Here is a 24,652-nt window from a genome sequence, read left to right as displayed (position 1 = left end):
GTTGTCTCCCTTCCACCCCCTCTGCAGCCCCAGGGGACCCTGCTCCCCAGCCAAGCCCTGTCCCTGCAAGGCCAGGACAATCCCCCCTCCCCAAGGGGTCTCGTCCCATCTAGCCCCACCCCGGGGCCCAGTCTGCAGCCCCCAGCCACCTCTCCAGGCCTCCAGCCTCACCCCTCTCTCAGGGGTCCCCGCCTCCTCCCAGCCTCCCAAACCACCCCAACCCCTCTCAGGGGGTCCCAGATCTCCCGAGGACTCCACTGCCCCAACAGCCCCTCCTGGGGGGGGGTCCCAGCTACCCCCGCGGGGGCTCTCAGCTCCCTCCAGCCCCTCTGTGGGGGCCTCGGGGATCGCGGAGCCTCCTGGGGGTCCCGGCCCCATCCGGCCCCTCGCCCCCGCTCCAGCACTTCCGTGGCCCCACCCCCAAGCGAGACCCCGCCCCTCCACACCCACCCCTCGCTCTCTCCGGCCACGCCCCCAACTCCATCTGCCAATCGCAAGGCGGTAACTGACCGAAGCTCCGCCGCGCCGCGCCGTGCGCACTTCCGGTGCGCGGGGCGGGGGCCGGAAGCGGCGGGCACGGGGGGTGCTGGGCGGCGCCGGGCGGCGGCGGAGCGGGAGCGCGGCGGGGAGGTGAGCGCCGGGGCGGGGGCTGGGGCCGTGGGCCGTGCCCTGGAGCCGGTATCGGCGGGAGGAGGATGGCCGAGGGGCGCCGGTGAGGGGTCGGGCCCGCCCGGGCTGCGGCGGGGGGGCTCCGTCCGCCTCTGCCGGGGCCGCGCTGGGCGGGCGCAGGGAGGCAGGAGGGGCTCCTGGGTGCTGGGGGTAAATTCGTTAAACGTGGAGGTTTCGGGTTAATTTAGTCACAGAACGGTAAAAGCTCCCCGACGCGGCTCTTCCCGGGGCCCGTTGCCGTCCCTGGTACCGGGCGGGGCAGCTTCGGGGCTTCCTGCGCGGAGCGGAGGCGCTTCCTGCCGCGGGGGCCCGGCCCGGCCCGGGGGTGTCTCTGCGCCTGAATTCTGCCGGGGGGGGGGGGGGGAATTACCGGGGTCTGGGCCGCCGTGGTCCATCCCCGCCGGCACCGGGACGCGCCGGGGGCCCGTACGTGCCCCCACAACCCCAGCGAGAGGCGTTTATATCCTCCCCGCTCCGGTTCCGTCTCCGGGAAGGGGGGCGGGGTGCGCTGGTCTACCGGCGACTGCTGCCATCCCGGCAGCTCTCGGTCGGAAGCCGCCTCTCCCCGGTGATGTGGCGGGCGGGGGCAGGGTGGGAGGCGGAGGGGCCGGTGGTTACCGGGGCCGGTGGCTCCAGGGTGACTCACCCGGGCAGGAGGTGTGTGTGTGTGTGCCCAGGTGATACATCCCGCTTTGCACACCCGGGCTGACTGGCCGCAGCCTCCAGGGAGGATATTCACATAGCTTGTGCTTCCAAACCCCAGGTACTTTCTCCATCTTACTGGGCTCGGGTAGTGTTTTTGTCTTCAGCCTGTTGCTGGCTTCTCTTTTGCGTTTTGGTGGCGGTTAGGACGGGATAAACACCTAAGTGATTGCTTTGGAGTTTGTGATAGCAAAACGAAAAAAATAATACGGACGTTTCATGCGTCGGGTCACAGGATTTTGCATGTCAGGTTCTGGAATTCCCCAAGACCTGGGATATAGATGTGCATCACTGAAAACCCAGGAATCTGTGACATCAAGAAACTGCTGTATTCCCCTTTCTCTTCCTGAAGCAATCTTTGCGTCCCCGGAATATTGCTGAGCTTTCTGAAAGCCAAAAATACCCCCTGTTATTCACGTAACGAAGTTCAGCCAAGCAGCTTCTGCTTGAGCAGGCACAGCTCAGGAGGGATGCTGACGGGGTTCGATGCTCTGAATTCCTGATATGGAGCTTGGTGCTGTATCCAATTTAGCTTAGATCTGAGATCCTCAGTTACTTCCCTGGTGGATTCATCGCCCTGACAGGGAATGGAATTGAGAGGAGTATAGCAACAGAGTCTAGCAAGTGCAGTTCTCATATAATTGTGATGAAAAAGGAGCCCTTGTGCTTGCTCTAGTGTGAAGTGATACTTTAACCGTCTCTTAATATTTGACTAAAAATGCCAAATAACATTTGTAATGATTTTGGTAAGATTTGTTATTTGAGAGAGCTTAAATAGGGTCCAGATGGATTTTTTTTTTTTTGAAGTGCTTTTGCTTTTCTAAATAAAGTAGATCTGAAATACCAGAAGTAGACATCATGGGTTCTGGAGCAATGTCAACAAGTATTGTTGTACTATAAACAGCAGAGATCTCTGTCTTGGCAGCCGCTGGGACTAGCAATAGCTGTCTTGCGTTTGTGGCTGGTCCTGACAACTGACTAAAATCAGGCATTTGAGTCCTGTCTTGCTCCAAATAGTTCCTTACTTGATGAGCTGAACTGTTTAAAAAAAAAAATAAATCTTTGGGCTTTTGGAAGATGTAAATGTTGGAAATCATCTGGTAGCTGATCCCCTGAGATATTCCAGTGTCAGCTCAGAAATAAACTGTGGTATGTTCTTAATTTAGTTGTCCCATCTTTATTCCTTTTGCCTGTAGAAACAGGAAGTAGCTGATGCAAATTTCATGTTGCTGACAGCAGTTTGTCAGGCTTCGCAAAAGCTGAATCTGAACAGAGGCGTAGGTTTGACTGGCTATAAAACTAACATTTGTGTCTTCCAGAATGTCTAAGTGAGGGCTCAGGTTAGTGTGCTGTTTCAGGCAACCGGAAGAATTTCATTTATGCTGTTTTTATGAGAACTTGCTCACTCCTGAGGACATACCGACTCCCTGATATTATCCAAACAGGAAACTCCTCTTACTGTGTTGTCATACAGGATCAGCTTTGGGATAGCTAGTGGTTTTACAAATAAAATCCTTTCCCTTTACTGCTCTGATCAGTATATCAGTTGTAGATGAAAGCCTGTTTGCTGTACGGTGTGTTCAAAACCACGTTCCCAAGCGTTGATGGAAATAAAGGCTAGTTAATAGATTAACTAAATGTGCTATGAAAATGAATGGACTTTCTGGCCCAGGGTGAAATGTGCATTTGCTGCAAGTTCATGGCTTCCGCTCCACTGGTAATCAAAGTTCAATTGAATTTAAACAAGACCTAGATTTAATCCTGCATTATAGTCCCAAAAGGGAGAGCTTCAACTCCACTTCTGTCAACCGGAGAACTCTAACCCTGGCTGCACAGCGTATCTCGAAAGCCTTTCTCATTCCTCCTGAGCACGGGACAATGCTCTGAACAAAAATGACTCTTCAATGATCTGTATGTCTCAGCTTCCTCTTTAAAGAGGGCAAATGAGATCCCATTTTATTACTGAGATCTGTGAAGTCAGTTTGTCACTTACTGACAGATTATTCTGCGTTCAGAGCAATCAGTAGACAAAATGCTGTTTAGATGTAGCCCAAGCAGGTCTACTTTGTAATGTCTTTTTTTTCCTTTTTTTTTTTTTTTTTTTTTTTTTTCCCCTTCTTGCTAAACATTCATCTCTCTGGATTGCAGACTCTGGCTGCAATTAGTTAGGTTCTGGTCTGTACAACTAAATCTTTTTATTTCATTCCAGATGAGTACATAGGTAGCAGAAAGAGCTTCATCCACAGGGCGAAGAGCATAGTAAGGGTGAGTCAAGATACCTTTAGCAAGGAGTGACTGAGATATAGCTGCCTGCTCTAGGACTTTGTGCTGCCTGCATTTAGTTCTGATTTTGCTGCCAGTTTACCAAGGGACTTATCTTGCGACTTGTCCTAATGCTGCCCATTAAACAGAAATTAAAATGAGTTCACCATCTGGCATAGCACTAGATTTGCAAAGCTGGTATTGAGTACTGTGAGTTTATGGCTTCTGTCACGAAAACCCAGGAAGGATGTGTCAAACGGCAAGGAGACTGGCAGGGACCTGAATCTCAAGGAACACTTTCTTGTTAAAGGACATTAATCCCGACCATGTATCTAGAACTGGTGCGATATGATCCTCGCAACAGCATGTTTTATTGCTGGGGGTCGGAAGCAGCTTTCCATCTGGACTTTCTGGTTTGTAATCCCGATTTGAAATGCAGTTTGCAACTCGGTAATGGGGCTGATCAGATTAGAGCTTCGTGTGGAATGTGGTGGGGATCAGTGGTGCAGAACAGCAGCTTTGTCTGCTCAGTGCTCAGTAAGCCTGGTGTCCTTCCTGAAACCCCTGTGTTACACCCCTCTATCTCACTGCACTCTCAAAGCATGGGAGAATTTCCTTAACAGGTGGCTTTTTTGGGGGGGAAAAATAACCACTTCTGTGAGCATGCTGAGAGCGGGGGAGGCAGAGCCCGGCTCTTGGCTGCGCTCCCACTTGAAGACGTGAGCCCCATTCTGGATGCATCGTCCTTGGCCGCAGCAGAACGCTGACGATCCTGTGGTCAGGATTTCTGCATTGTACAGAATAAAAAAAAAAAACAAAACAAAAAGAGAGGCATTCATTACTGTTGATTATATGGGTGACTGCCCACAAGTTTCAGCCTCTCTGAACTTTTTTGTATCTGGAAGCCATCCAGTTCCTGCTGTCCAGTTTTATGGACAGTGTCTCCTCCTGCTCACTCTTGCACAGAGGAGGAAACCGCTCTCTTCCTTTTGGAAGGGGGGGTGGCCTCTCCCCCACCCCCACATTGGTGCTGCTTCTCCTGACGCAAGCAGGCGAAAGAGGGATGGAAAAACGGCCTTGTTTGTCTTGTGACATCAGTGCCACTCGTGGCTAACGCTGGATCTACCCCACATCCTCTGGAAATTGGGTGAAAACATGCACTTTGGAGCAGGGCTGAGAAGGCTGGTGAGCAAAAGCAAAACCCTAGTTAGAACTTAGAGTTTCGTTTCTGAGGGAGATCTAGCATTGGTTTGTTGAGGCACCTGGGTAAACCCTGTCTTCCTTTTGCGTGTGCTGGGAAGGACGTTCTCCTTCAGGCAGGGTTTTGAGCTCTCGCAGGCTATTGTGATAAGAAGGGAGCTGTGATTCACATAGTAACATCTTTCAGTGAGCGATGATAAGATAAAAACACAATTGGTGACTTGCTACTCCCTCCCTGCATTCCCTGTGCATTAGTGTGCTTGGAGCGTGACTTGTCTTGCTCCTTGGTGCTGAGTCTCTGCAAAGCAGTAATTAATGGAAAGTTTATAAGACACTTAAGACTTTTCCAGATGAGACGCTTCAAATGACTTATGTGCATAAATTGCCTTCCTGTGTGGTGCTTGCAGAGTAGATTCCGCAGTTCAGATACCGGAGCCTGTAGAAGGAGAGGATGAACAGGGGCACATTGTTGTAGAAGCAGCTCTGCCGCCTTAGCTTGTGCAGCTGCTCGCCTTTAGTGTGTGCCAGGGTGGCTTGTTTTGCACGCCAATGCTATGTACTGTAGCAGTGCTGGAGTTATAGATGTTCCTTGGAGGAGTTCAAGACTCTGGGAGGTCCCCGCAGATGCATTTGCAGAACCACAAGTTCTAACCTGGAGTGCATGAATTCCCAGCGAAGCAGTCGTACTTGATTTGCTGCATGGTCACAACCGGGACTTTGGCCAAGAGCTGACTGCACTGAGATTCTGTGCAGACCTTTGTTTTACTGAGTGGTGTCAATACAAGGTTAGAAGATGTAAGTTTTAGCATCCTTATACATGTAAAGCAATAGAAAGTGGCTGTGTGCGTGGTTGTGTAATCCAAACGTCTCTGCTTATCTGAGGGCACCCTGCTGCCCATCATCACGGTGCAGAGAGAGGTAGAAATTACTCTTCTGGAACTGGTATAGCTTGTACCAGATGGCTGATAAACTCTCTTCAGTGTTGGGCCTACAAGTTTCATGCTGTCAGTGAATAATTGTATTCCGTCTGTGCAGGTTGTGGACAGCGGTAGATATGGAAAGACTGGTTGAACGGTTAGAGAAGGCTGTGGAGCGCCTGGAGACAGTGTGCCAAGGACCTGGCATGTGTGGAGATGGCCCTTCCAAAGGTAAGGCCCAAAGCACCTCCCCAGCAGCATCGCTGCACGGGACTCCCTGTGCTGAAGCATCAGTGTCGGACATCAGCAGTAGCTGTTGCAGACCGGGCAGCGCTCATGCAGGGCATGCAGAGGGCTGTTAGGTGAACTGCCTGTGCACAGAGGGGAAGCGAGTTTCGCAGCAGATACTGCGCAGACGCAGAGAGGCCTGTGGTTACCATCCTGCTAAGATAAGGACTTCCTGTGGCTGCAGCGTTTCCCTCATCTGCGTTCAGCTGTGTGCTCTGGGCTGAGCCTCCTGCATTCCGTCAGTGTGACCTGGGGGAAGGCTGAGCGTGGAGCGGGTGGGAGGTGCGGCCCAGGAGCGCAGTGCGTGTGCGTGGGTGCTCCTGGCCCAGAAGCCCACCTGGTGCCTCTCGGTGATACCTGTGCTCTGGTTCCTTCTCCACAGGAGTGGCTCAGTACGTGCAGGCTTTCGATGCCCTTCTGGCTGGCCCGGTAGCTGAGTACATCAAGATCAGCAAAGAAGTTGGTGGAGATGTGCAGAAGCATGTAAGGACTCATGTTCTCCCTCCAATCTAAATAGATGCTGCTTGTTCTTCAGGGCTGTTAAGGGCCAAGTTTGCTGTCAGTGTTTGCATTCCTTTAGCGCTGTACTCTAGGATGTTTATAATCCTCAAGGATTCAAAACAAATGCAGATGCCCAGATAATCTCCATCAGGTTGGCACTTACACCCGCTGTGAATCACACCTCTTTCTTGAAATCTTCATTAGTTAGGTGCCTAGCTCTCTTTATGGACTTTGGCGCGTGCCTTTCAGGGGGCCTGTAAAATACCCAGCCCAAGAACTGTTACACTCTTGCAAGTTTTGTCTGAGGGTGGGTGTCTCCAAGAATATGTGCTTTGAGATCAGCATAGCTGCTTTCTTACAGACTGCAAGCGGTGGGAGCTGGAATGCCTGTTAGCGTTATGCTGGGTGCAAGGGAAGCGCTCTCATGTTTCTTTCTGTTCTTAGGCTGAGATGGTTCATGCGGGCTTGATGAGCGAGAGGGCTCTTCTGGTGATGGCGTCTCAACATCAGCAGCCAACAGAGGTAAGTCTGCGAAATCGTTCATCGGAAACCTTGTGTGCCTCTACCTCAGAGTCAGGGATGACTGATGCTGTAGGGGAATCTGGGCCGTTACAGTTGCTCCAAAAGAGGAACCAGAGGAGGACGGGAGGCACTTGCATCCATGAGGTAGCACTTGCTGAAAGCGTGAACTGTTCTGGTTGCTCACCCGACACTGGGCAGAATTCCGGAGGTTGATTCTTAGAGCTGCAGAACTGGCGTTTTCCAGTCATTAGAGCAACAAGTTTTGTGTAGGTGTCAGAGCAGCTTGTGAGTGTCATCTCGCAGCGTCTGTTTAGAGTTTCACCTGGCACCAGTGCTGCACAATCACTGTTCCCTCAGAGGCAACCTGCAGACAGGAACTTGTCTGAGACAGGAGCCGCAGCAGGGTTTGCACTGAGCGTGCTTTTTATTATGTGATGCTTATAGACTTTCAGGCATTAAACTCCTTCTGAAATATAACAGACACTTGTCTCTGTTGAACAGTCTCTGGATAATAGCTAGGCTTTTAGGATTGATTTGTCCTTAGCGAGTAATTTAACACTTTAGCCTAGGCTGCTGCTTCTCAGCAGGATGTGTGACTGAAAATCTCATCCTGAATGTATTGGCTTTTCCCTGCCGAGAACTGTTTTCCTGAGCAACAGGATCCCACCTTGCTTCTCTTTGCAGTTATTATCTGCCTCAGTCATGGCTTCTGCTGTTACACTGTGGTAGCTGGATTTCTGTGCTACTTTCCTATTCACTGCAAAATATATCTGCATCTTTTTTCCCCAAGCTCAGCATTGGAGGGGTATTTAACTTTCACCAGGCTTGCTGGGACGCTGCTCTGCGTAGCCTCTAACCTGAGAATCTGCTTACAAATTCCACTGACACGTTATTTAAATAAAGGAATATGAACAAACAGCAACCTTAATCTAATGTAGGTCTTTGTGCAGGTTGTCTTGGAGGAGTGTAGTCAGTTCTGGAGTAGCCAGTTTAAAATGCAAAATGTACGACCTCTCATTGCCTGTGGTGAAGAATTTCCCCATCCTGTTACTTGACAGTGGCACTGGGCTGGAGCTTCTGGAAGTGTAGCCTGGCTGGTGGTGCTTGGAACCTCTGTTTTCACCTAAACAGAGGAAGAGACAGCAAATGGAAAAGCCGAGGCTTTGAAAAGCAAGTTTTGCCCAAATTTGTCCCTCACTGCTGCCACCAGCAGGAGACTTTCTGATCTTAGAGGAAAGAAAAGTTGCCCAAGAGGCATCTCTGGAACTGTTTAATTGGCTGCTCTGACCTCAGAAGACTTCTAAACGCTTTCAGTCAGCATTCCAAGTGAACACCACACAGGAACAATTTTTATCATCCAAATACTAAAGGCTTGGGTTGACTTGAGAAGTAACTTGAATCCTGAAATCCAGCTTGATAGGGTGGTTTGAGAACTTGCTGGGACTCCGATTGTAATGCAGGCTGTAGATCCCAAACTGCAAAAACCTGCAGAGCACCCCCTTTCTCTGAGGAGAGGAAAAATTTGACAAACTGTCTTGGAACAAAAGAAGCCAGGAAAGGCAAATGCTATTTCTGTCCTCGGAACTAATAAGCTTTGTCAGTGTCTCTTAGATTGAACATGAGTCACAGTTCTTGGCGTACTCTCATAGTACCAATCCGTTTGGGAGCTATGACTTCAGCCCTGGAGGAGCTAGGGTGCGGGACCAAGCTTGGCTCGTGGGGAGGGCCAGGCCTGGACAGGAGGTGTAGCAGTAACTTGTGCCAGTTGGAATCTTCCTCCGAGTGACCATCATCTCAGCAGAGCTGCCTGTGAAGATGTGCAGCCATTCCAGAGCAATATTAATGTATTTAACTGTTATCATCCCTCTCATCCTGCAGAATGCATTTTCATCACTTCTGAAACCGATTTCAGAGCAAATCCAGGTGGTGCAGAATTTCAGGGAGAAGAACCGTGGTAGCAAACTGTTCAATCACTTATCGGCAGTCAGCGAGAGCATCCCAGCCCTGGGCTGGGTGGCCATGGTAAGAACTCTGTGGGAAGTGGTTTTCTTGGGCTGGTGGGAAAAGTCTGGCTCCCTGGTCAGCTGCTCCATGACAATCTGTTCTTTCTTCTTTAGGCTCCAAAGCCTGGTCCTTACGTGAAGGAAATGACTGATGCTGCCATGTTTTATACCAACCGGATCCTCAAGGAGTACAAGGATGTGTAAGTTTGCCTTCTCTCTTAAAGATGTCATTGAACACAGCTAACTGGGTGTGTAGGGGCTACTCCAGTATCTAACCACAGCTGCCTTGGTCTGTAATTCAGTCTTCTTTTTAAAGACAGTTATATTTCTAAAGCCTTACTTAGCTATTCTTTCCTGATACATAGGGACAAGATTCCTTGCATTCATGTTGCATCTGGGATCTCTGGTAGGAAGTGGCTGAACTCTTTCCCAAGGCAGCAAGTTGTGTCTCAGGAATGGGTCTTGTTGGAAGTACCAGCTCCCCAATTAAAATGGGTGACAGTGCAGAGCAGGCCTGTGGCCTTCTGGCTGCGGGGGCAAGGTTAATACTAAAGCTAGAATGCAGTGCTGGAGGTGCAAGGCTGCTGTGCTGGTCCAGCTGCGTTTTACCTGTAGACCGAGAGGTGGAGATATGTAAAGAACTGTTTGTGGTCCTTGGGTTTTAATGGCAAATGCACCTGCTCACTCCTTGTGATCTTGTGTCCTCAGAGATAAAAAGCAAGTGGACTGGGTGAAAGCTTATCTGAGTATCTGGACAGAGCTGCAGGCCTATATCAAAGAGTATCACACCACAGGGCTGACTTGGAGCAAAACAGTAAGTGCTGGCCACGTCTGCAGGAGCTTCTTAGATGAGTATTGCATGATTATTGCAGCAGATATGGAGCTTGTGCAATTGCCTTTCCTCTTGCTGGCCTCTTACAGGGTCCTGTAGCAACAGAAGGGGCTAAATCACCATCCGCTCCCCCAGCCGGGGCTGCGCCTCCCCCACCAGGCCCTCCTCCCCCACCTGCTCCTGCCCCCACGAGCTCCAGCACAGATGACTCTGCCTCCCGCTCTGCGCTCTTCGCCCAGATCAATCGGGGAGAAGGCATCACCTCTGGTAGGTGGAAGCAGCAAGCAGAAGGAGGGCAGCCACGAGCGAGAGCACTGTTGTGCTGCAAATCCTTGTTTTGCTGCTGTCCCTTCAATACACCTGCTTAGAAACGATGCTTGCAGTAACAAAAGACCATCTGCTCTGAGGATGAGGCTGGGAGCCAGGAGCAGCCCTGAGGCAGTTGATGGGGACAAAGGGAGCACATCTGAGTTAACATTCTCAGCCTCATCGGCCAGGTGTAGCAAGAGATTAATCTCTAGCTGGAACAGAGCGAGCGAGCCCTTGGTTGCCTGCACAGCTCGAGTACAAAAGGTGCAATTTTGCACCTGTTTGCACAAAATGTATCCCTTTTGTGTGTTACCTGGTTAGCGTATCGGGACAGATGTGAAACAAAGGCGAGGTGCTTGGCTCAGGGCTTTTTCCAGCTGCGGAGTGGAAGAGCTGGTGCCTTCTGCTTCTACAGTACATCTGGTGTTCTCATCGGTATTGCATCAATGTGTCTTGCTCCCTCTTTCACTTTGCTGTCGCTCACTTTCACTTAGGCTCAGCTTAGGCCCAGTCTCAACAATCCATTTGCATTTTGAAAAATGTTGTCATGCTGATTGTTGTAATCACTGACGTCTAGTGTTTGTGAAACTGCGTTCTTGGAGGAGAACTGGATCTCATGTTTGACTTCTCTTGCAGGCTTAAGACATGTTTCAGATGACATGAAGACCCACAAGAATCCAGCACTGAAGAACCAAGGCGGTCCTGTGAGAAGTGGACCCAAACCTTTCACTGCTCCCAAACCAGCCTGTAATGCTAATCCCTCCCAAAAAACTTCTCCAAAGGCACCTGCGTTGCTAGAATTAGAGGGCAAAAAGTGGAGAGTGGTGAGTGCCTGGCGTCGCTGTGAGCGCGTTGGAGGGGTGGAAGCTTTGTGGCAGGGAAGGACTGTGTCCTGAAGACCTTTCTTGTAAGAGGCACCAGCCTGAAAGTACATGCAGTTTGTTTTTAAAGGGGCTGCACTGCTATTCATGTGGATTCGTTGGTCTGTATTCCAAAAATAAAGTGTGTTTTCCCTGCCTTTTCAGGAAAACCAGGAGAATGCCACTAACCTGGTCATTAGTGACACGGAGTTGAAGCAGGTAGCATATGTTTTCAAGTGCACAAATAGTACGCTCCAAATCAAAGGCAAGATCAACTCCATCACCCTCGGTAAGTGGAGAAACCCTGAAAACAGCTTCTGCGTGCTGGTCTGTTTGCAGAAGGCTGAATCTCCAAAACCTTTCTGTGACCTACTCTGTCTTTTCTTTGCAGATAACTGTAAGAAGCTAGGTCTGGTGTTTGATGACGTGGTGGGCATCGTAGAGATCATAAACAGCAGGGACATTAAAGTTCAGGTGAGTGTCTGCGACCTGTTCTCCTCCTGGAGTATGACCGATGCACTGTACAACAGGGCATCTGTAACATCTGCTCCTTTGAGTAGTTTTATTTTCAGAACAGGAATGTGCATCTGTGGAGAACATTCACGAAACACCGTATGTACTACTGCTCTGCAGCTCACCCTGCCCAGCCCTTGGGAAAGGGCTAAAATTTGCCTCACTGAGCTGTGTCAGGGCTCTAGATAAAAGATTAGTCTCTGAGGTGGGCAGCATGATATGACTGCCAAAGTAGGAGACCAGCAGTAGAATCTACTCTGATTTCAGTTTTGGTATCTGATCTGGGATAGTCGATTTGCCCAGCGTTTGCTGTAGTTTTGTTCTAAAGAGATCAAAACGAGAAAGAGCTTCAGGCTTTTGCCAAAGATGAGGGTACTTGAATCAGTGTTTCTGCGGCAGGGGGTTTGGAGTCAAACCTTGCCTTGAAGGCAAATGCAAAAGAAAAATGTTGTGGTTGCCTAGTTCAAGCTAATGCTCTTCTAACTGCTGCCTTGACCACCCTGCTAGGTAATGGGTAAAGTGCCAACAATTTCCATCAACAAGACAGACGGTTGCCACGTGTATCTGAGCAAGAACTCCCTAGACTGCGAAATCGTCAGTGCCAAGTCATCGGAGATGAACGTCCTTATTCCCACAGAGGGTGGTGACTTTGTGAGTGTCGAGTTTTGAAATCGGTGTGGTCTGCTTGGGGTTGGGGTAACGCAGGGCAGGATTCATATTTTGAGCCGTGCAGGGAATGGCACAGTGAGGTCTGGAGGGACAATTCCAGACTCTAGATTTGGAGGTTGTGAATGATGATCAGATGCTAAAACCAGCAAATCAAGTTCTTTGTCTTTACGGTGAGATACTTGCTGTTTTGTGAGAGTTTCTTCTTCCTCGGGATCTCTGGCGGGCAGAGCAGACAGTGTTTGTAGTACAAGAGCAGACATAGCACGTATGTGAGAAAAGAAGTGCCTGAAGCAGTGGGAGTAGTTACTAGTGTCAGCCATAAACTGATTTTTGACAACACATTTCTATTTTTATCCTCCAGACTGAATTCCCTGTCCCAGAACAGTTCAAGACAGTGTGGAACGGTCAGAAGTTGGTTACCACTGTGACAGAAATTGCTGGCTAAGCAGAAAAGCTCCAAGGCTCACACCCTCCCCTGGCCCTGCTGTGGGACAAATCTGCTTTCAGATGATTCTCTTAGATTTCTTGTACCTTTCTGCTCTCAAACTGCTTCTCTTCTACCCAGGAGACACAGCTACCTGCCACCACTGAAATACCTCTGGCTGGGGTTTGGTGTAGGTGGCGGGTCAGTTATTGTCCACATCTATTAGCAGGAAGGTGTATTTTTTTTTTTTTTCTCCCCTTGTCTGATCTAACTGCACCAATTGATCAAGTCAGATTTTTGGTGAACTTCACAGCCAGTACTGGCAGTTGGCTTTCAGAGTGTTGTTCAGGTTTTGTTGGGGTTTTTTTGTGTTGCCTTTAAGCAAACTGTTCATGTGAGAGAGGAATGTTGTCCCCTTTTTAACAAATAATGGTTTATGTTGGGATCCCAAGTACCCAGTTGCTATGGCAAATGTCTCAAGAAGGTCCTGGAAGCTGCTAATTCCAGCTCTATGTACTATTTGGTGGCGTTACAGGATGTGGGAATGGTTTTGTCGGACCAAAGGCTGAGGACCTGGGCCATAGCATTCCACCCTGCTTTCTCTTTCATCATTCCTACTAGCTCAGTGTATTTCTGATTGTGCCATGACAGGAGGCTTTCTATTAACCAGTGCCACAGGAAGACTGCGGTGGGGTAACTGTGGTTACAGCAGTCTAGTTGGTAGCTTGGAGCTGAGCACCTCTTATTCCATGAGCCCTCCACCCTCGCAAGGGAATCTTTGCTCCAGGGCTTCCTTCCTGGAGCAGCTGAACTCAGGTTCAGTCTTCCAGGATGGTTCTTCTGAACCCATCCCCTTCTGCAGAGGAGGGGTCTCCTTCATTCCAGGGTCAGTAGTGCAGTAAATACCCGTGTTGGATCAAGTTGGTTCATCGCTCTCTTCCTCATCTTCAATCAGTCCCCATAAAGTGAATCCTCTCAACCTCCCCTTTCCCCTTTGCTTGGCTCTTTCTTTGGTGGAAGCTTGCAGCCTCTGTTCCAGGGCCCTGGAGCAGAGTGGTGGATCTAAGACACAGTACTGTACTGACCCATAAAGGGAGCTGCACATGCTTTGACCTTCATTTTTCCAACACCTTGGGTGGCATAAGCATATCTTAAATGCATTTCCTCTGTAAAGTGTCAATGTTCTTTTTCTCTAGGACAAAACTTGCAAAAAAATATGCAATTTTTTTATTTTGAGACTGTCCTGTGACTTGTACTTGTCATACATACCTTTCTTATGTACTTAAGATTATACAGAAGATAGAATAAAGTTAATGCCAACTTGCTCATTACAGTGGCTCTTGTCTACTCTTTGCGGGCACACAGGACCTCAGGCAGGACAAGATGCCCCTTGCTGCCTGACTGCTGAACATCCCTCAACTCCCCTCAACTTGTCAGTAGTGGTCAAATCTCACTTTTTTTTTTTTTTTAGATAGATGTAAAGTTCTTTATTGATTTCAGTTGCTGTACAAAAGTGCATAAAACAAGCCATTAGTTGAAAACTGTTCAAGCTGTTAATACCCACTTAATTCAAAACCCTCCCTTTTCCCCAGAAACCCCTAAATTTGGCCCTTTTCCCCCTCTTGAAGGAGAGGCTGTCATCTTTCCCCTGCGTGCAGCCATGTATGTCTACTTGCTGATCCCCTTAAGAGATGCAGCGTTCTTGCACTAGTGGTTTCAGTTAATACTGCCATTGCATCCTGCGAGGAACGGGAAAACAAACCTCTTGCGCAGCTAATTTTTCTGTCATCACCAAGTGACTGGCACAGCTCCAAGCACCGAAGCAGACTTACCAGGGCCTGCACAGAATGGAGGGAGTGCTTCAGAGTTAGTGCAAGGCTCAGTCTACCCCTATTGGAGTGTAATGACATCCAGCCAATTCCCCGACTTTTACTGCAGTGTAACAGTTCCTACCTCTGCACGCCGTAGAACTGCTGAGCTGAACCCCCCCTTCCACTTCCCCAGATCCCCGCAGGCTTTTGTACACAGAAAGTGCTGTTGCACAGTAGCTGTTGCATTAACTACAGTGGTAGACCCTCCCCAGTGCTCCAAGTACCTCCCCTCGGCTTCACTGGAGGAAGGGGAGGATAGTGGTGTAAAACCACTCTTCTGAGAAGTGCAGGTGATCCCCTTCCACCCCCAGGAACACCAATTTTCCTGCTTTGTCCATCTCCTGCAGCCCCAGGCGATCCTGCAGAGAGAAAAGCATGACCATAGCTTCCTGAGGCCCTGCCATGGCCAAACGCTGGCAGTGGCTGGGTAACCCGGCACAGAGAAAAGCACTGACTGATGGTCAAGAGACCGTTGTTGCGGCAGAAGTGGCTGGCAGGCTAGAGTGGGTGCACCTCTGCTCTTCAAAGCTTCTCACAGAGAGAAAAAAGGCATTTTAGATGTGTCCTGTTTCAGCTGAGCTAGAATAGAGTTAATTTTCTTCCTAGTAGCTGGTAGAGCTGTGTTTAGCTGCTTGTGTTGCAACAAGGCTTTGGAAAGGAGCAGAGGTCCTTAAACACGTGCTGAAGGGCATCATGAGCCAGCCATGAGACCACCGCTGTAATTCCCACTGCCAGAACGGGCCTGGAGAGAAATGCCTTCCCAAACAGCTACTGGCAAGAGGAGGCTGTACCCCGGGAATGGCAGAGACAGTGAGTAGCGCAGAGCTGTAGGGTTTGGAGCGCCTCAAGGCCCCAGAGACACTACAGAGTAGAAATAGACACCCCTCAGCTCCCAGCAGAACATACCTCTGTGTACAGTGAGGTCTCCTGCAGCAGGATGGTCTCCTGGGCTTGGCCGCTTTTGTAAAACCCAAACCACTGTCAGAATAAAAACAAGGGCATGGTTGCTGAAGGGCTCCCAGGAGATAAGCAGCCTTTCACCAGCTCCTGCTGGAGATGTGCTGCTGCAGACAGTGCAGTATCAGGTCTGTGTTTGTGCTCAGCCTGATCCTCACCACCAAAGGACAAACAAGGAACAAGCAAGAACCAAACCAGCAGGACCTGCCCTGCCTGCCTCACCTCAGAGATCGGAGGGTCGACCATGGTATCATTGAGAAATTTCACCATCACGAACTTTTTCAGCGCCATCAGGTTTTTCTTGTACGTCTCGTTGATGCCCTGGATGAAAGAAACAGAGAACAGCTCCAAGTCACTGGAAAGCCCACTGAGACAGGTCAGGGAAACTGCATGCTTCAACTTGCCCTGCACCTGCAAAGGAAACCCTGGACTGCGCCAGCCTGGGAGGCAGGAATGTGCATTTCTGTCACCAGTCTCCCTCATGGCACCTGCCCCCATCTCCACGCTGTAACGATGGGATGGGCCTTCCCAGGGGAGGGAGAGGATTTGCCCACTTCAGTGGTGATGGGTGGACTTGGCACATGGCACATCTACACTAACCACTCCAGAAGAGTGCAGTGACATGGGGACTGCTCTGCCACTGACAAGTCTCATTCATAGATCTACCAGTGATGGGATGCAGGACAAAAAGTGTTCCCCTTCAAACTCCAGCAAAACTACTGCCAGGGAGAGCTAACGTGAAGGAACTTACTGCTAAGGTTTCTGCTCCCCTGCTAGCATTCAATCATCAACCAGGTCCTTACCCTCTCCTGGTTTATGTCAGCCAAAAAGATGCTGTTTTTCCTGTAGTCCTCCTCCTTCAGGGGGTTGTGCCAATACTCTGCTTGTACCAGGCTGGAGAAGAGAGAAACCAAAGATCAGATCGGAAACCCAGAGCTTCTCACATGGGCCCGGCCCCCCGTTGTTCCAGCCCTGATGAATATACTCACTGCTCTTGAACAGCTTGTGTGTAGGCACCCAGATCCAGCGTCTTTCGGATCCAGTCACAGATATGGGAGCTCTCACCAGGACAGCGTGGAAAGCCGTACACGCCTGGGGTATGGAGACATGTGTAACAACTCAGTGAGCCAAACTTAGATCCCTCTTAATCCCTTTGGCTGGTAAAGAACCACCCTCTTACAGAGCAGTGGCAAGAATTACCTGGGGAATCAGGCGGCTTTTAATCTTGCAATCTCATTAGACAGCCCTCCTGCCCCTGGGCACTATTACACACAAAGATAATGGATTATGTTCTTGAGCTAAGGGTATTTCTGGAGAATGGGGGCATGCAGACAAGCAGAATACTGTCCAGCTCGCCTGGTGTGTTCCCAGGAGATCTCAGGATGGTTCCCGACAACCTTTCCCACTACACTACAAAGAAATAAACTCAGGCCGTGGAAATTCTCAGGGGAGAGTATTTGAAATTCATTGCCAGCCACTCTTAACTCTACACCTCTTCAATTCCATTTCATGCTGCCTCTTTAATCTACTGCAAAAAGCACCTCCCTTTCCTTGGGGCTTTATAGCCTTCCAGATGCTGACTGTAAAATATCCCTGTGACCCAGAAAGTGTAGTTTCACAAAGGCTTTGCTCTGTAGTTAGAAATTTCTTCTCCCAAAACACCGAATCCCAAACACTTCCAAAGTATAGAAGAATTCTACCCGGACAGTAAGTCATCTATTTACAGAGGTCCCTTCTCATTGCCAGTTAAGCAAGATCAAGACAGAAGACAATGTAGTCAGCTAACCACTAGGCCAAAGCAGATCACCAGATTCAGACAAAACAAAGGGACTTCATAAGAAAATGGTCAGATTTTAGAAAGAGGAAAAAAAAAAAATCATTCCTCCTGCCAACAAAAGCCCCCCACCCTTCAAGGAGGTGAGGTAGCTTAAGAGGACACTACCTTGGTGCTGTCCCCCAACAGAGATCAAATTGAGCATGGGAGGAGAAGGACACCTCTGGGCCACCGCCCTCCTGTGGAGAAAGATGAAGGAGCTGAGCTGGCGCTCCATGCCCAGGCCACCAGTGCTGGTTCGTATGCAGCTCTCGGCTTGGGTAACAACCCTTCCTGGTAGAGGAGGACTACAGGCAAACACATTATTGCCTCCTTTGGAGTGCTCCTACCTTTATGAAGGGGTTTGTCAGTTTACATCCGCTTAGTACTTCAAGAGAAATTTAAATCAGAACCTAAACCCAACAGAAATCACTGAAAATGGAACAGAAGTGTAAACTTACAGGAACTGGCCTCCCTGAGAGAAGCCCATTGCATTGTAGCCTCCTTTCAGGTGAGGGTCCTTGGCAAGTTGGCTGCACACCTCTCTCACTTGATCGTTCACGTTCATAAAGAAGCTGTTCTCCATATCCTGATGGATTAGGCAGATTAGAACATATAACTTGTACCTTTACAATGGCTTATATTATTTTAATATCTGCAAATAGATCACCAACAGTTCTGCTTTTGAAAGAGGACCTTAACTTTCACAATATGACAGAAATGAAATTCAAGTTTTGAGACTTCCCTTCACCATGGCTTTGCTCCTACTCTGCCGGACAAAACTGTCTCATATAGAACAGTGACGTTTCCCCAAACTTCTTGACAATCTGAGTCCCTTCAGATTTTGTGTGTGTGTGTGTGTATATATATATATAAAAAAATTAAAAATCAAAATTCACCCATCTTCTCCTGATCTCAGAAAATAACAGACATTGCCCATTATTCTGAGAGACTATTTAAAGAAATTCCGCAGGGCCACATAAAACTGCCAAAACCACAAGGGCGCAGAAGAAGTCAGTATCTTTATTTCAGTAAAGATGTATAGGGAATAAATGGTTGTAAATCAAAAAGGATGGCAAGGGATAAAGCTCTGCTTTAGCACAGTATCTTATCACATGCCTTTGTATTACCTGGAGTGGTTACAGTGCTAATCAGTGGCTTTGCATATTAATCCAATTTAGATTAGGGATTTGGGTTTCACCAGTTCTTTTCTGCAGGTATTATCTAGATTTTATTGGTTTCTACCTGTCAAAGTCGTTTATTTCACAAAGAAGAAAAAACTAGCAGGGAAAGCACAACACGAGTCCTTGTGGAATCCTGTTACTAACAGAGACTGCAGTAACTACCGCACCTTCAGCTCTGCACGCTGCCACCACCCTGCCAAGCAGAAACGTGAGTGACAGCAGAGTTAGTTACCTGTATCAGGTTGCTTCCAATCTTGAGAGACAGAACATAAATCCCTGGTATCTTATTCTCCACTATTTTTTTAATGTAGCCCATGCTTTGTGGATTGCAGCAACTGTCTCCTGTGAAAGACAACACCGAGACACACTGTCACACCACCACCCAGGCCCTGACCTCGCCTCCACAAACATACCGGGCACCCCCTCTGCTGCAACGGGGCCAGGAGCTGCCAACGCACACACGAGCCCGGGGGACGAGGGTCAGCACCTCCCAGCCTCTGCTGAAACGCGCGGTCTGGAGGAGGGGGACACTGGTGCGGGTACCGGGGGCGGCCTGAGAGCACCTTTCAGGCCTGCTCGGGTCCCGGCACGGCCCCGTCTGCGGGCCGGACCAGCTAAGCTCCACCGCCCCGCCCACAGAGCCGTTACCAGAGGCTCGGTCCCGTCCCCCGTTGCCCGTCCCGGCTCACCCATGCCGTGCCAGATAACCAGGGGGACGGCGGCCGCGCAGCCCAGGCAGAGCCCCAGCAGCACAAACACCGCCACCTTGAGCGCCGCCATCTTGACTGGCCACATGACTCGCGCGCGACACGGGACAGGCGGTGGAGGCGTGGCCTGGCGGGGGCGGGACCTGTGGCGGAGGGCGGTGCTAGAGGGAGCGGGGCGTGGCCTAGCGGCGGCGTGGCGTGGCCGCAGGAGTTCCCACTCGAGGAGCAGGTTCGAGTCCCGGCATTGCTCAATCCCACGCACGTCCCTGAAATCCCAAATCCCGCCGCAGCACGTGCCTGTGTCCCGTTCCCCGCCCCGCGACACGGAACCAGGAGACCCCACGACCCTGTCGGTCCCCTCTGGGCTGGGGAAGACACCTCTCCCCGTAGGTGAGCTACCCTGGAGAATGGGGTGGGTGGGGAAGGAGCGTCCCCTTGCACCAGCCGAGGGAGGGCAGTGGGTACCCCCAAGGTGTCTGCAGGAGCACCCCGGGGTGGGACAGACCCCCTGCCCTGCCAGGCTGTTGTGGTCAAAGGTTATAAACCAGGGATGCAATTAAGGCCATCCCAGGGAGGTCTGAGGCCGCTGTAAATCGCTGTGCTCATAAAGTGTTTGTGCCAGCAGTGCAGGCATCTGGACCGGCAGCCTGCTCTGCTCTTGCCAGGCCAGTAACCAGTAACGGCGTTGGGAGGCAATGCCAGAGGTCACTGCTGGGTGGCCCAGCTGCTCCCGTGCTTGTGGACGTTTGAGATTCGCTTCCCAACAGGGCCAAATGTTATCCTGAGGAGAAACGGGCAGCAGCATTGCAGGCAGAAGAGGATGCAGTGCCACACGAACAACATGCGGGCAGGGGACAGGCCAGAGGCAGAGCAGGACGAAGCCCCTCTGCTTGCTCAGCAGCCCTCCTCCCGCACAGGTAAATCCACTCCCTGGGGAGGAGTGGGCTGAAGTGCTGCCTCAGCAGGGGCAGCCAGCCAGCAACCTCAGGTTTCGACATGTCCCCTCCATTCTTGGGCGAGTCTCCTTGCCTTCCTGCCCTTCTGTTCTCCTTCTGCACATCCAAACTGCCCCCCCTGCGAAGGAGGAGGGCAGGCACTCAGTGGTAGATGTCTGGAGGGTACCTGGAAAGAACCGTTTGTTGCTGCAGTAAGGTGATTGCATCGCAACATGGATCTGTAGGAGGGGGTGAGAGTTAATCACCTGCGGCCTCTCTGACCAGCCCTGGTTTGTGGGTGCTCTCCCTCCACAGGGCTCTGCTCCGCTCACTATGGCCTGGCCCTGGTCCTGCACATCTCCCTCTTCATGGCGTACATGCTCCGGGTCAGCCTCAGCATCGCCATTGTCGCCATGACTAACAGCAGCCATCCCCACAGCTGGTCCGGCAGCGCTCCCCACAGCTCTTACCCAGGATTTGCTCAGGAAGTAAGTAGAAAGCAGCTGCAGATAACAGAAAGGTGCTTCCCGAGCTCAGTCCTCTCTTGCTTTTGCATGAGGACAGACTTGGAAGCAGCAGAGAAAAGCCTTGAGGACAAGGCAGGTAAAGGAGCAAAGAGCTCAGTTTGTTGTACTCAGGGCTGTGTTTCCTGGTTGCTTCTACCCTTCCGGAGGAGTCTGTGCCTGGAAAATAGAGATCTCTGTCTGACAGACGTGTTCTGTCTCCTCCAGGCCCCCATGTACAACTGGAGTGCTGAGACTCAAGGAATTGTCCTCAGCTCCTTCTTCTATGGCTACGGCCTCACACAGGCGCTGGGCGGGTACTGCTCAGGGCTGTTCGGGGGGAAACTCATCCTGGGCAGTGGGCTCCTGCTCTCCTCTGTGCTCACCCTCCTCGTGCCCAAAGCAGCAGAGCTTGGTGTGAGCTTCCTCATCGGGCTGCAGGTGCTGCTGGGCTTGGCTGAGGTCAGTTGTGGCTCCGGGTGCTGCCAGGCTACAAAACCTAGTTAGCCCTGCCGTGTCCCTTCCTCTCATGCTCCCTGTTATCTTTGCAGGGAGTGATATTTCCAGCTCAGTACACGCTCTGGGCAAAATGGGCCCCTCCGCTGGAACGCAGCAGGCTCATGAACATTGCTGATGCTGGTAAGACACAAGGACTTTTCCCCACCACCGATTCAGTAAGTGCAGGATCTCCCCTCACCCCTTTCTTTCCAAGCAAGCCTCAAGTTCAAGGCTGTGGGTCCTTGACAAAGAAGCGTTGGCAGCATTCAGCCCTTCCACCTCTCCTCCTCCCATCCTGTGTCTTTTCTGTCTCCTTGGCTCAGGTCAGCATGACGCAGGAGAGGAACCCTGAAGGGACCAAACCTGGATACAAGGGTGCTTGTTTGCACAGGCGCTTCATCTGTGCCAACGCATTTTCCCATCACAAATCAGGGTGGAGGCTGTAGGTCTGTCCCGCTCACTTCTGGTCACACAAAGTCCCATTAAAATGACTCTTCTGGTTTCTGATCCCTAGGATGCACTTTTGGGACTTTCTTTGCTCTCCTCGTGGCTGGGATCATCTGCCAGAATCTGGGGTGGCCTTTTGTCTTCTACATCTTTGGTGAGTAATGGTCCATCATGTCCCTCTACTCCAACCCCGCTGCAGAGCATTTGCTGGGAGAGGTCCCAAAGGTTCCCCATTGGAGCCCTGTGGGACCAGCTCTGTCCTTAGTAGTCCTACCCAGAGTTTTGGGCTCCCTGCTCACCTGCCAGGCCAGGATGAAGCCATTTTGCTGGGGTACTATTAGGGACCGTGCCTTTGCTGAACCTTTCGTGCCATCAACTCAACCCCTTCCACTGTGAGCAATGGGTTCAGGGGACTTTTTCCCTCTCCATCTTTCTGCACTCATCGTTTTGCAGCTCCAGCTTCCATCCCGCTGGCTCTCAGCTCTGCCACAGTTCACGGTAAGAGGAATTGGCACTGAGAGCCCCGCTCCTTGTAGGTGGCGTTGGCTGTGCCTGGTGCTTCTGCTGGTTCCTCCTTGTGTACGAGGACCCTGCACATCACCCATGGATTAGTGCTGGGGAGCAGGAGTACATCGTGTTGGCGCTGGCTCACCAGGTATACGCAAACCTTTTAACCATGACTGACCACACTGCAGACACAGTGGCAAAGGGACTGAGACACTTCAGCTGGACTCCTTAGTGGCCAGGGATAGTCACTGTCTTCTCAGCAGCAGGTGGAGAGGCCAAAGAAAGCCTGGACAGCCTGCCCAGGGGATGTGAGGCAGGAAAGGAGACACTGGCTGATGTTTTATTCCTTCCAGAGCAGCTCTCATGGCCTTTCCCTCCCACTTGTGGCTATGGCTAAATCACTGCCTCTTTGGGCGATCACCATTGCTTGCTTCTGCACAGACTGGCTGTTCTACATGCTGCTGACCTCCATGCCGACGTTCATGAGCAACGTCCTCCACTTTGACCTTGGAGAGGTGAGTGCTGCCCTGCAGCTGAGGCTGGTTCCCTCCACAGTGACAGAACTTGGTCCCTCTGTAGGATAGGAACATGGAGGTTCCTCAGGGACATCTCTTCCTGGAGACTGGTGGCTCTGGTACCAAGGGAGCTGCAGTCTTGGAGTTTGGCTCCATTGCTTTGTGCCACGGACATGACAATGCCTTGTTCTCTGCTCTGCAGAATGGGCTCCTCTCCTCTCTGCCTTACGTTGGGAATGGGCTGGGGCACATCCTGGCCGGGCTGCTGGCTGATTTCTTCCTGGCCAGGCGAGTGCTTGGCACAGCAGCCGTCAGGAAGCTCTTCTCAGCACTCGGTAAGGACAAGCTTTCATCTGCCATCCAGCCATTCCAACACACTTGTGTGGCCTGTTATAAAACACATCCCCTTCTCCTCCCAAGGGATGCTGCTCCCAGCCATCTTCCTGGTGGCTGTGCCTTACATACGCTGCAATTCCACGGTTGTTGTGGTCCTTCTAACGCTGGCCTTGACGATAATCAGCATGACAGGGGCAGGCATCAATATTAACCACATCGATATAGCGCCCAGGTAAGCGGGTCTGACTTCTGTGCCCTCCCTGGCTCTGTGTCCTTCCTATTTCCAATCCCCCAAGGCTTCTGTAACTCCTACTCTCCCTTCCCATATTTTTTGTAGCTGGTGGCATTGTAAGCTAAGAAGTAAAATAAATGCTTAAAATCCCTGCATTCTTGTGGGGAAGATCCTAGTGTTGTTCAGCACAACAGGCAGTATTCACACAGATGAGGGAAGGGATTGGTAGCACCTACTCCTCTTCTTTCTTGTGACAGTTTCCTCTCTGCCTCACTCAGGAAATTTTTAATTCCTCTCCCCAGATATGCAGGGTTCCTGCTGGGAATCACAAATACCTTTGGCATAGTTGCAGGAATTATTGCTCCTACTGCAATTGGACTTCTCATCAGCCAGGTAATTTGAGGCCACAAGCACATCCCTGGAAAAAACCCACAAGTCTGCTGTCAGAAATGGATTCCTTTCTTTGCACTGAAACAAAAATTACTGCAAGCCAGCCTCCTTCCCAATGAACACGTGATGTAGCACCCAGCAAACCAGAGGTCTGGACCATTTTGAGGACATGGGGATGACTCAGAAAGCAGGAAGAGCTCCACATGGGCCCCATCTGGATGTACTTAGAGATGGAGAGAGGGCTGAGGGAGTGGGGTGAGAAGGAAGCTCTGTGCCAGGCAGGAAAGCTTCCTGAATTCAGCTCAGCACACGTTTCCAAAAATGCCAAGGCAGGAAACGCATCTCCAATGAGAGCAGGTCTGACATATGTCTTGAACTGAGCAAAGCTCTTCTGTTGTTGGTACTAGTAGCAAGCAGAGGAAGGAGATGAGTTTAATGCCAGTGATTTGAGTGGCAATAGTTGGGTGATCACTACATGGTGGTAAAGGGAAGGGCAGTACCATCGTGATCTGTTCTTGCCTCCCCCAGGATCTCCAGACGGGCTGGAGGAATGCCTTCTTCATATCTGCAGCCCTCAACATGTTTGGCCTGGTCTTCTACCTAGCCTTTGGCAGTGGGACCATCCAAGACTGGGCTAGGGAGGACACTGCTGTGCAATGAGAGCCACGAGCATGGGAAGGAACACAGGGGAATGGTCTGCAAATGGGCACGGGTCAGGCAGGAGCCTCCTCTACTACCCTCCTCTCACCTGCGCAGCAAAGCTCAGCCGTGTGTTCCTGCCCACTCCCGCAGCCCTCGCAGCATCCTCAGGCAATGGCTCAAGCTAAGCAGCCCTGCCTGCACTCTGACTCTTGAAGTGTCCAGCACCCTCACCCGGCGCTGTCTGCTTTCTGCTCCCAGTCTACTCCCTGTTGGAGGCATGACCTGCTGTGCATTTAACCCTGCCCTCAGCCTTTGTGCACGGGAGGGAACGCTGCAGCGTGAACAGATCCTGAACAGGATCCATGGAGAGCTGGTAAAGCTGGCTGTCAGCTGAGCTCTGCAAGGAGCCTGTGGCTATTTCCAGCAAAGCTGTTCTTAGATGAA

General features: G+C 50.9%; 3 protein-coding genes across 6 annotated transcripts; 2 read left to right on the top strand and 1 right to left on the bottom strand.

Annotated features, from left to right (window-relative positions):
• Positions 1 to 557: 557 nt before the first annotated feature.
• Positions 558 to 14,002, top strand: CAP1 (cyclase associated actin cytoskeleton regulatory protein 1). Of its 2 annotated transcripts, none has more exons than XM_054802181.1 (13): positions 558 to 630; positions 5,869 to 5,981; positions 6,421 to 6,521; positions 6,984 to 7,061; positions 8,940 to 9,083; positions 9,179 to 9,264; positions 9,773 to 9,878; positions 9,986 to 10,163; positions 10,842 to 11,029; positions 11,231 to 11,354; positions 11,457 to 11,539; positions 12,086 to 12,229; positions 12,609 to 14,002. In XM_054802181.1, the coding sequence occupies exons 2-13, from the start codon at positions 5,888 to 5,890 to the stop codon at positions 12,690 to 12,692; spliced, it is 1,410 nt and encodes a 469-aa protein (XP_054658156.1). In that variant the 5' UTR covers positions 558 to 630; positions 5,869 to 5,887; the 3' UTR covers positions 12,693 to 14,002. The 2 variants fall into 2 exon arrangements, with proteins under 2 accessions (XP_054658156.1, XP_054658155.1); XM_054802180.1 differs by lacking the exon at positions 558 to 630 and adding an exon at positions 658 to 712.
• PPT1 (palmitoyl-protein thioesterase 1) lies at positions 12,906 to 19,324 on the bottom strand. Its single transcript, XM_054802183.1, has 9 exons — positions 19,186 to 19,324; positions 18,729 to 18,838; positions 17,774 to 17,901; positions 17,442 to 17,512; positions 16,489 to 16,591; positions 16,303 to 16,393; positions 15,722 to 15,820; positions 15,449 to 15,520; positions 12,906 to 14,901 (listed from the first exon to the last, which is right to left on the bottom strand). Exons 1-9 carry the CDS (start codon positions 19,289 to 19,291, stop codon positions 14,779 to 14,781), a joined length of 903 nt encoding a protein of 300 aa, XP_054658158.1. The 5' UTR covers positions 19,292 to 19,324; the 3' UTR covers positions 12,906 to 14,778.
• Positions 19,261 to 24,652, top strand: LOC129195776 (sodium-dependent phosphate transport protein 3-like). Of its 3 annotated transcripts, XM_054802177.1 has the most exons (12): positions 19,261 to 19,593; positions 19,971 to 20,120; positions 20,454 to 20,626; positions 20,870 to 21,103; positions 21,193 to 21,280; positions 21,654 to 21,740; positions 22,123 to 22,241; positions 22,447 to 22,608; positions 22,811 to 22,943; positions 23,029 to 23,176; positions 23,479 to 23,569; positions 24,095 to 24,652. In XM_054802177.1, the coding sequence occupies exons 1-12, from the start codon at positions 19,290 to 19,292 to the stop codon at positions 24,224 to 24,226; spliced, it is 1,821 nt and encodes a 606-aa protein (XP_054658152.1). In that variant the 5' UTR covers positions 19,261 to 19,289; the 3' UTR covers positions 24,227 to 24,652. The 3 variants fall into 3 exon arrangements, with proteins under 3 accessions (XP_054658152.1, XP_054658153.1, XP_054658154.1); XM_054802178.1 differs by lacking the exon at positions 19,971 to 20,120; XM_054802179.1 differs by lacking the exon at positions 20,870 to 21,103.

The sequence above is a fragment of the Grus americana genome, chromosome 23, assembly GCF_028858705.1.
Source record: "Grus americana isolate bGruAme1 chromosome 23, bGruAme1.mat, whole genome shotgun sequence".
Lineage (NCBI taxonomy): Eukaryota > Metazoa > Chordata > Aves > Gruiformes > Gruidae > Grus > Grus americana.
Note: the sequence above shows the minus strand (reverse complement) of the source record. Positions and strands in the feature narration are given on the sequence as shown.

What these genes read in the sequence shown, in the direction of transcription:
- LOC129195776 (XM_054802177.1), top strand. Translation starts at nt 19,290, where the DNA reads ATGACTCGCGCGCGACACGGGACAGGCGGTGGAGGCGTGGCCTGGCGG. An exon ending in TGCTGCTGGGCTTGGCTGAG is followed by an intron (nt 21,104 to 21,192) that starts GTCAGTTGTGGC and finishes TTATCTTTGCAG; the next exon opens with GGAGTGATATTTCCAGCTCA. An exon ending in TCCACTTTGACCTTGGAGAG is followed by an intron (nt 22,609 to 22,810) that starts GTGAGTGCTGCC and finishes TCTGCTCTGCAG; the next exon opens with AATGGGCTCCTCTCCTCTCT.
- PPT1 (XM_054802183.1), bottom strand. Translation starts at nt 19,291, where the DNA reads ATGTGGCCAGTCAAGATGGCGGCGCTCAAGGTGGCGGTGTTTGTGCTG. An exon ending in TTGGAAGCAACCTGATACAG is followed by an intron (nt 17,902 to 18,728) that starts GTAACTAACTCT and finishes CTAATCCATCAG; the next exon opens with GATATGGAGAACAGCTTCTT. An exon ending in ACACAAGCTGTTCAAGAGCA is followed by an intron (nt 16,394 to 16,488) that starts GTGAGTATATTC and finishes TCTCTTCTCCAG; the next exon opens with CCTGGTACAAGCAGAGTATT.
- CAP1 (XM_054802180.1), top strand. An exon ending in GGCTGACTTGGAGCAAAACA is followed by an intron (nt 9,879 to 9,985) that starts GTAAGTGCTGGC and finishes GGCCTCTTACAG; the next exon opens with GGTCCTGTAGCAACAGAAGG. An exon ending in GATCAACTCCATCACCCTCG is followed by an intron (nt 11,355 to 11,456) that starts GTAAGTGGAGAA and finishes TTTTCTTTGCAG; the next exon opens with ATAACTGTAAGAAGCTAGGT.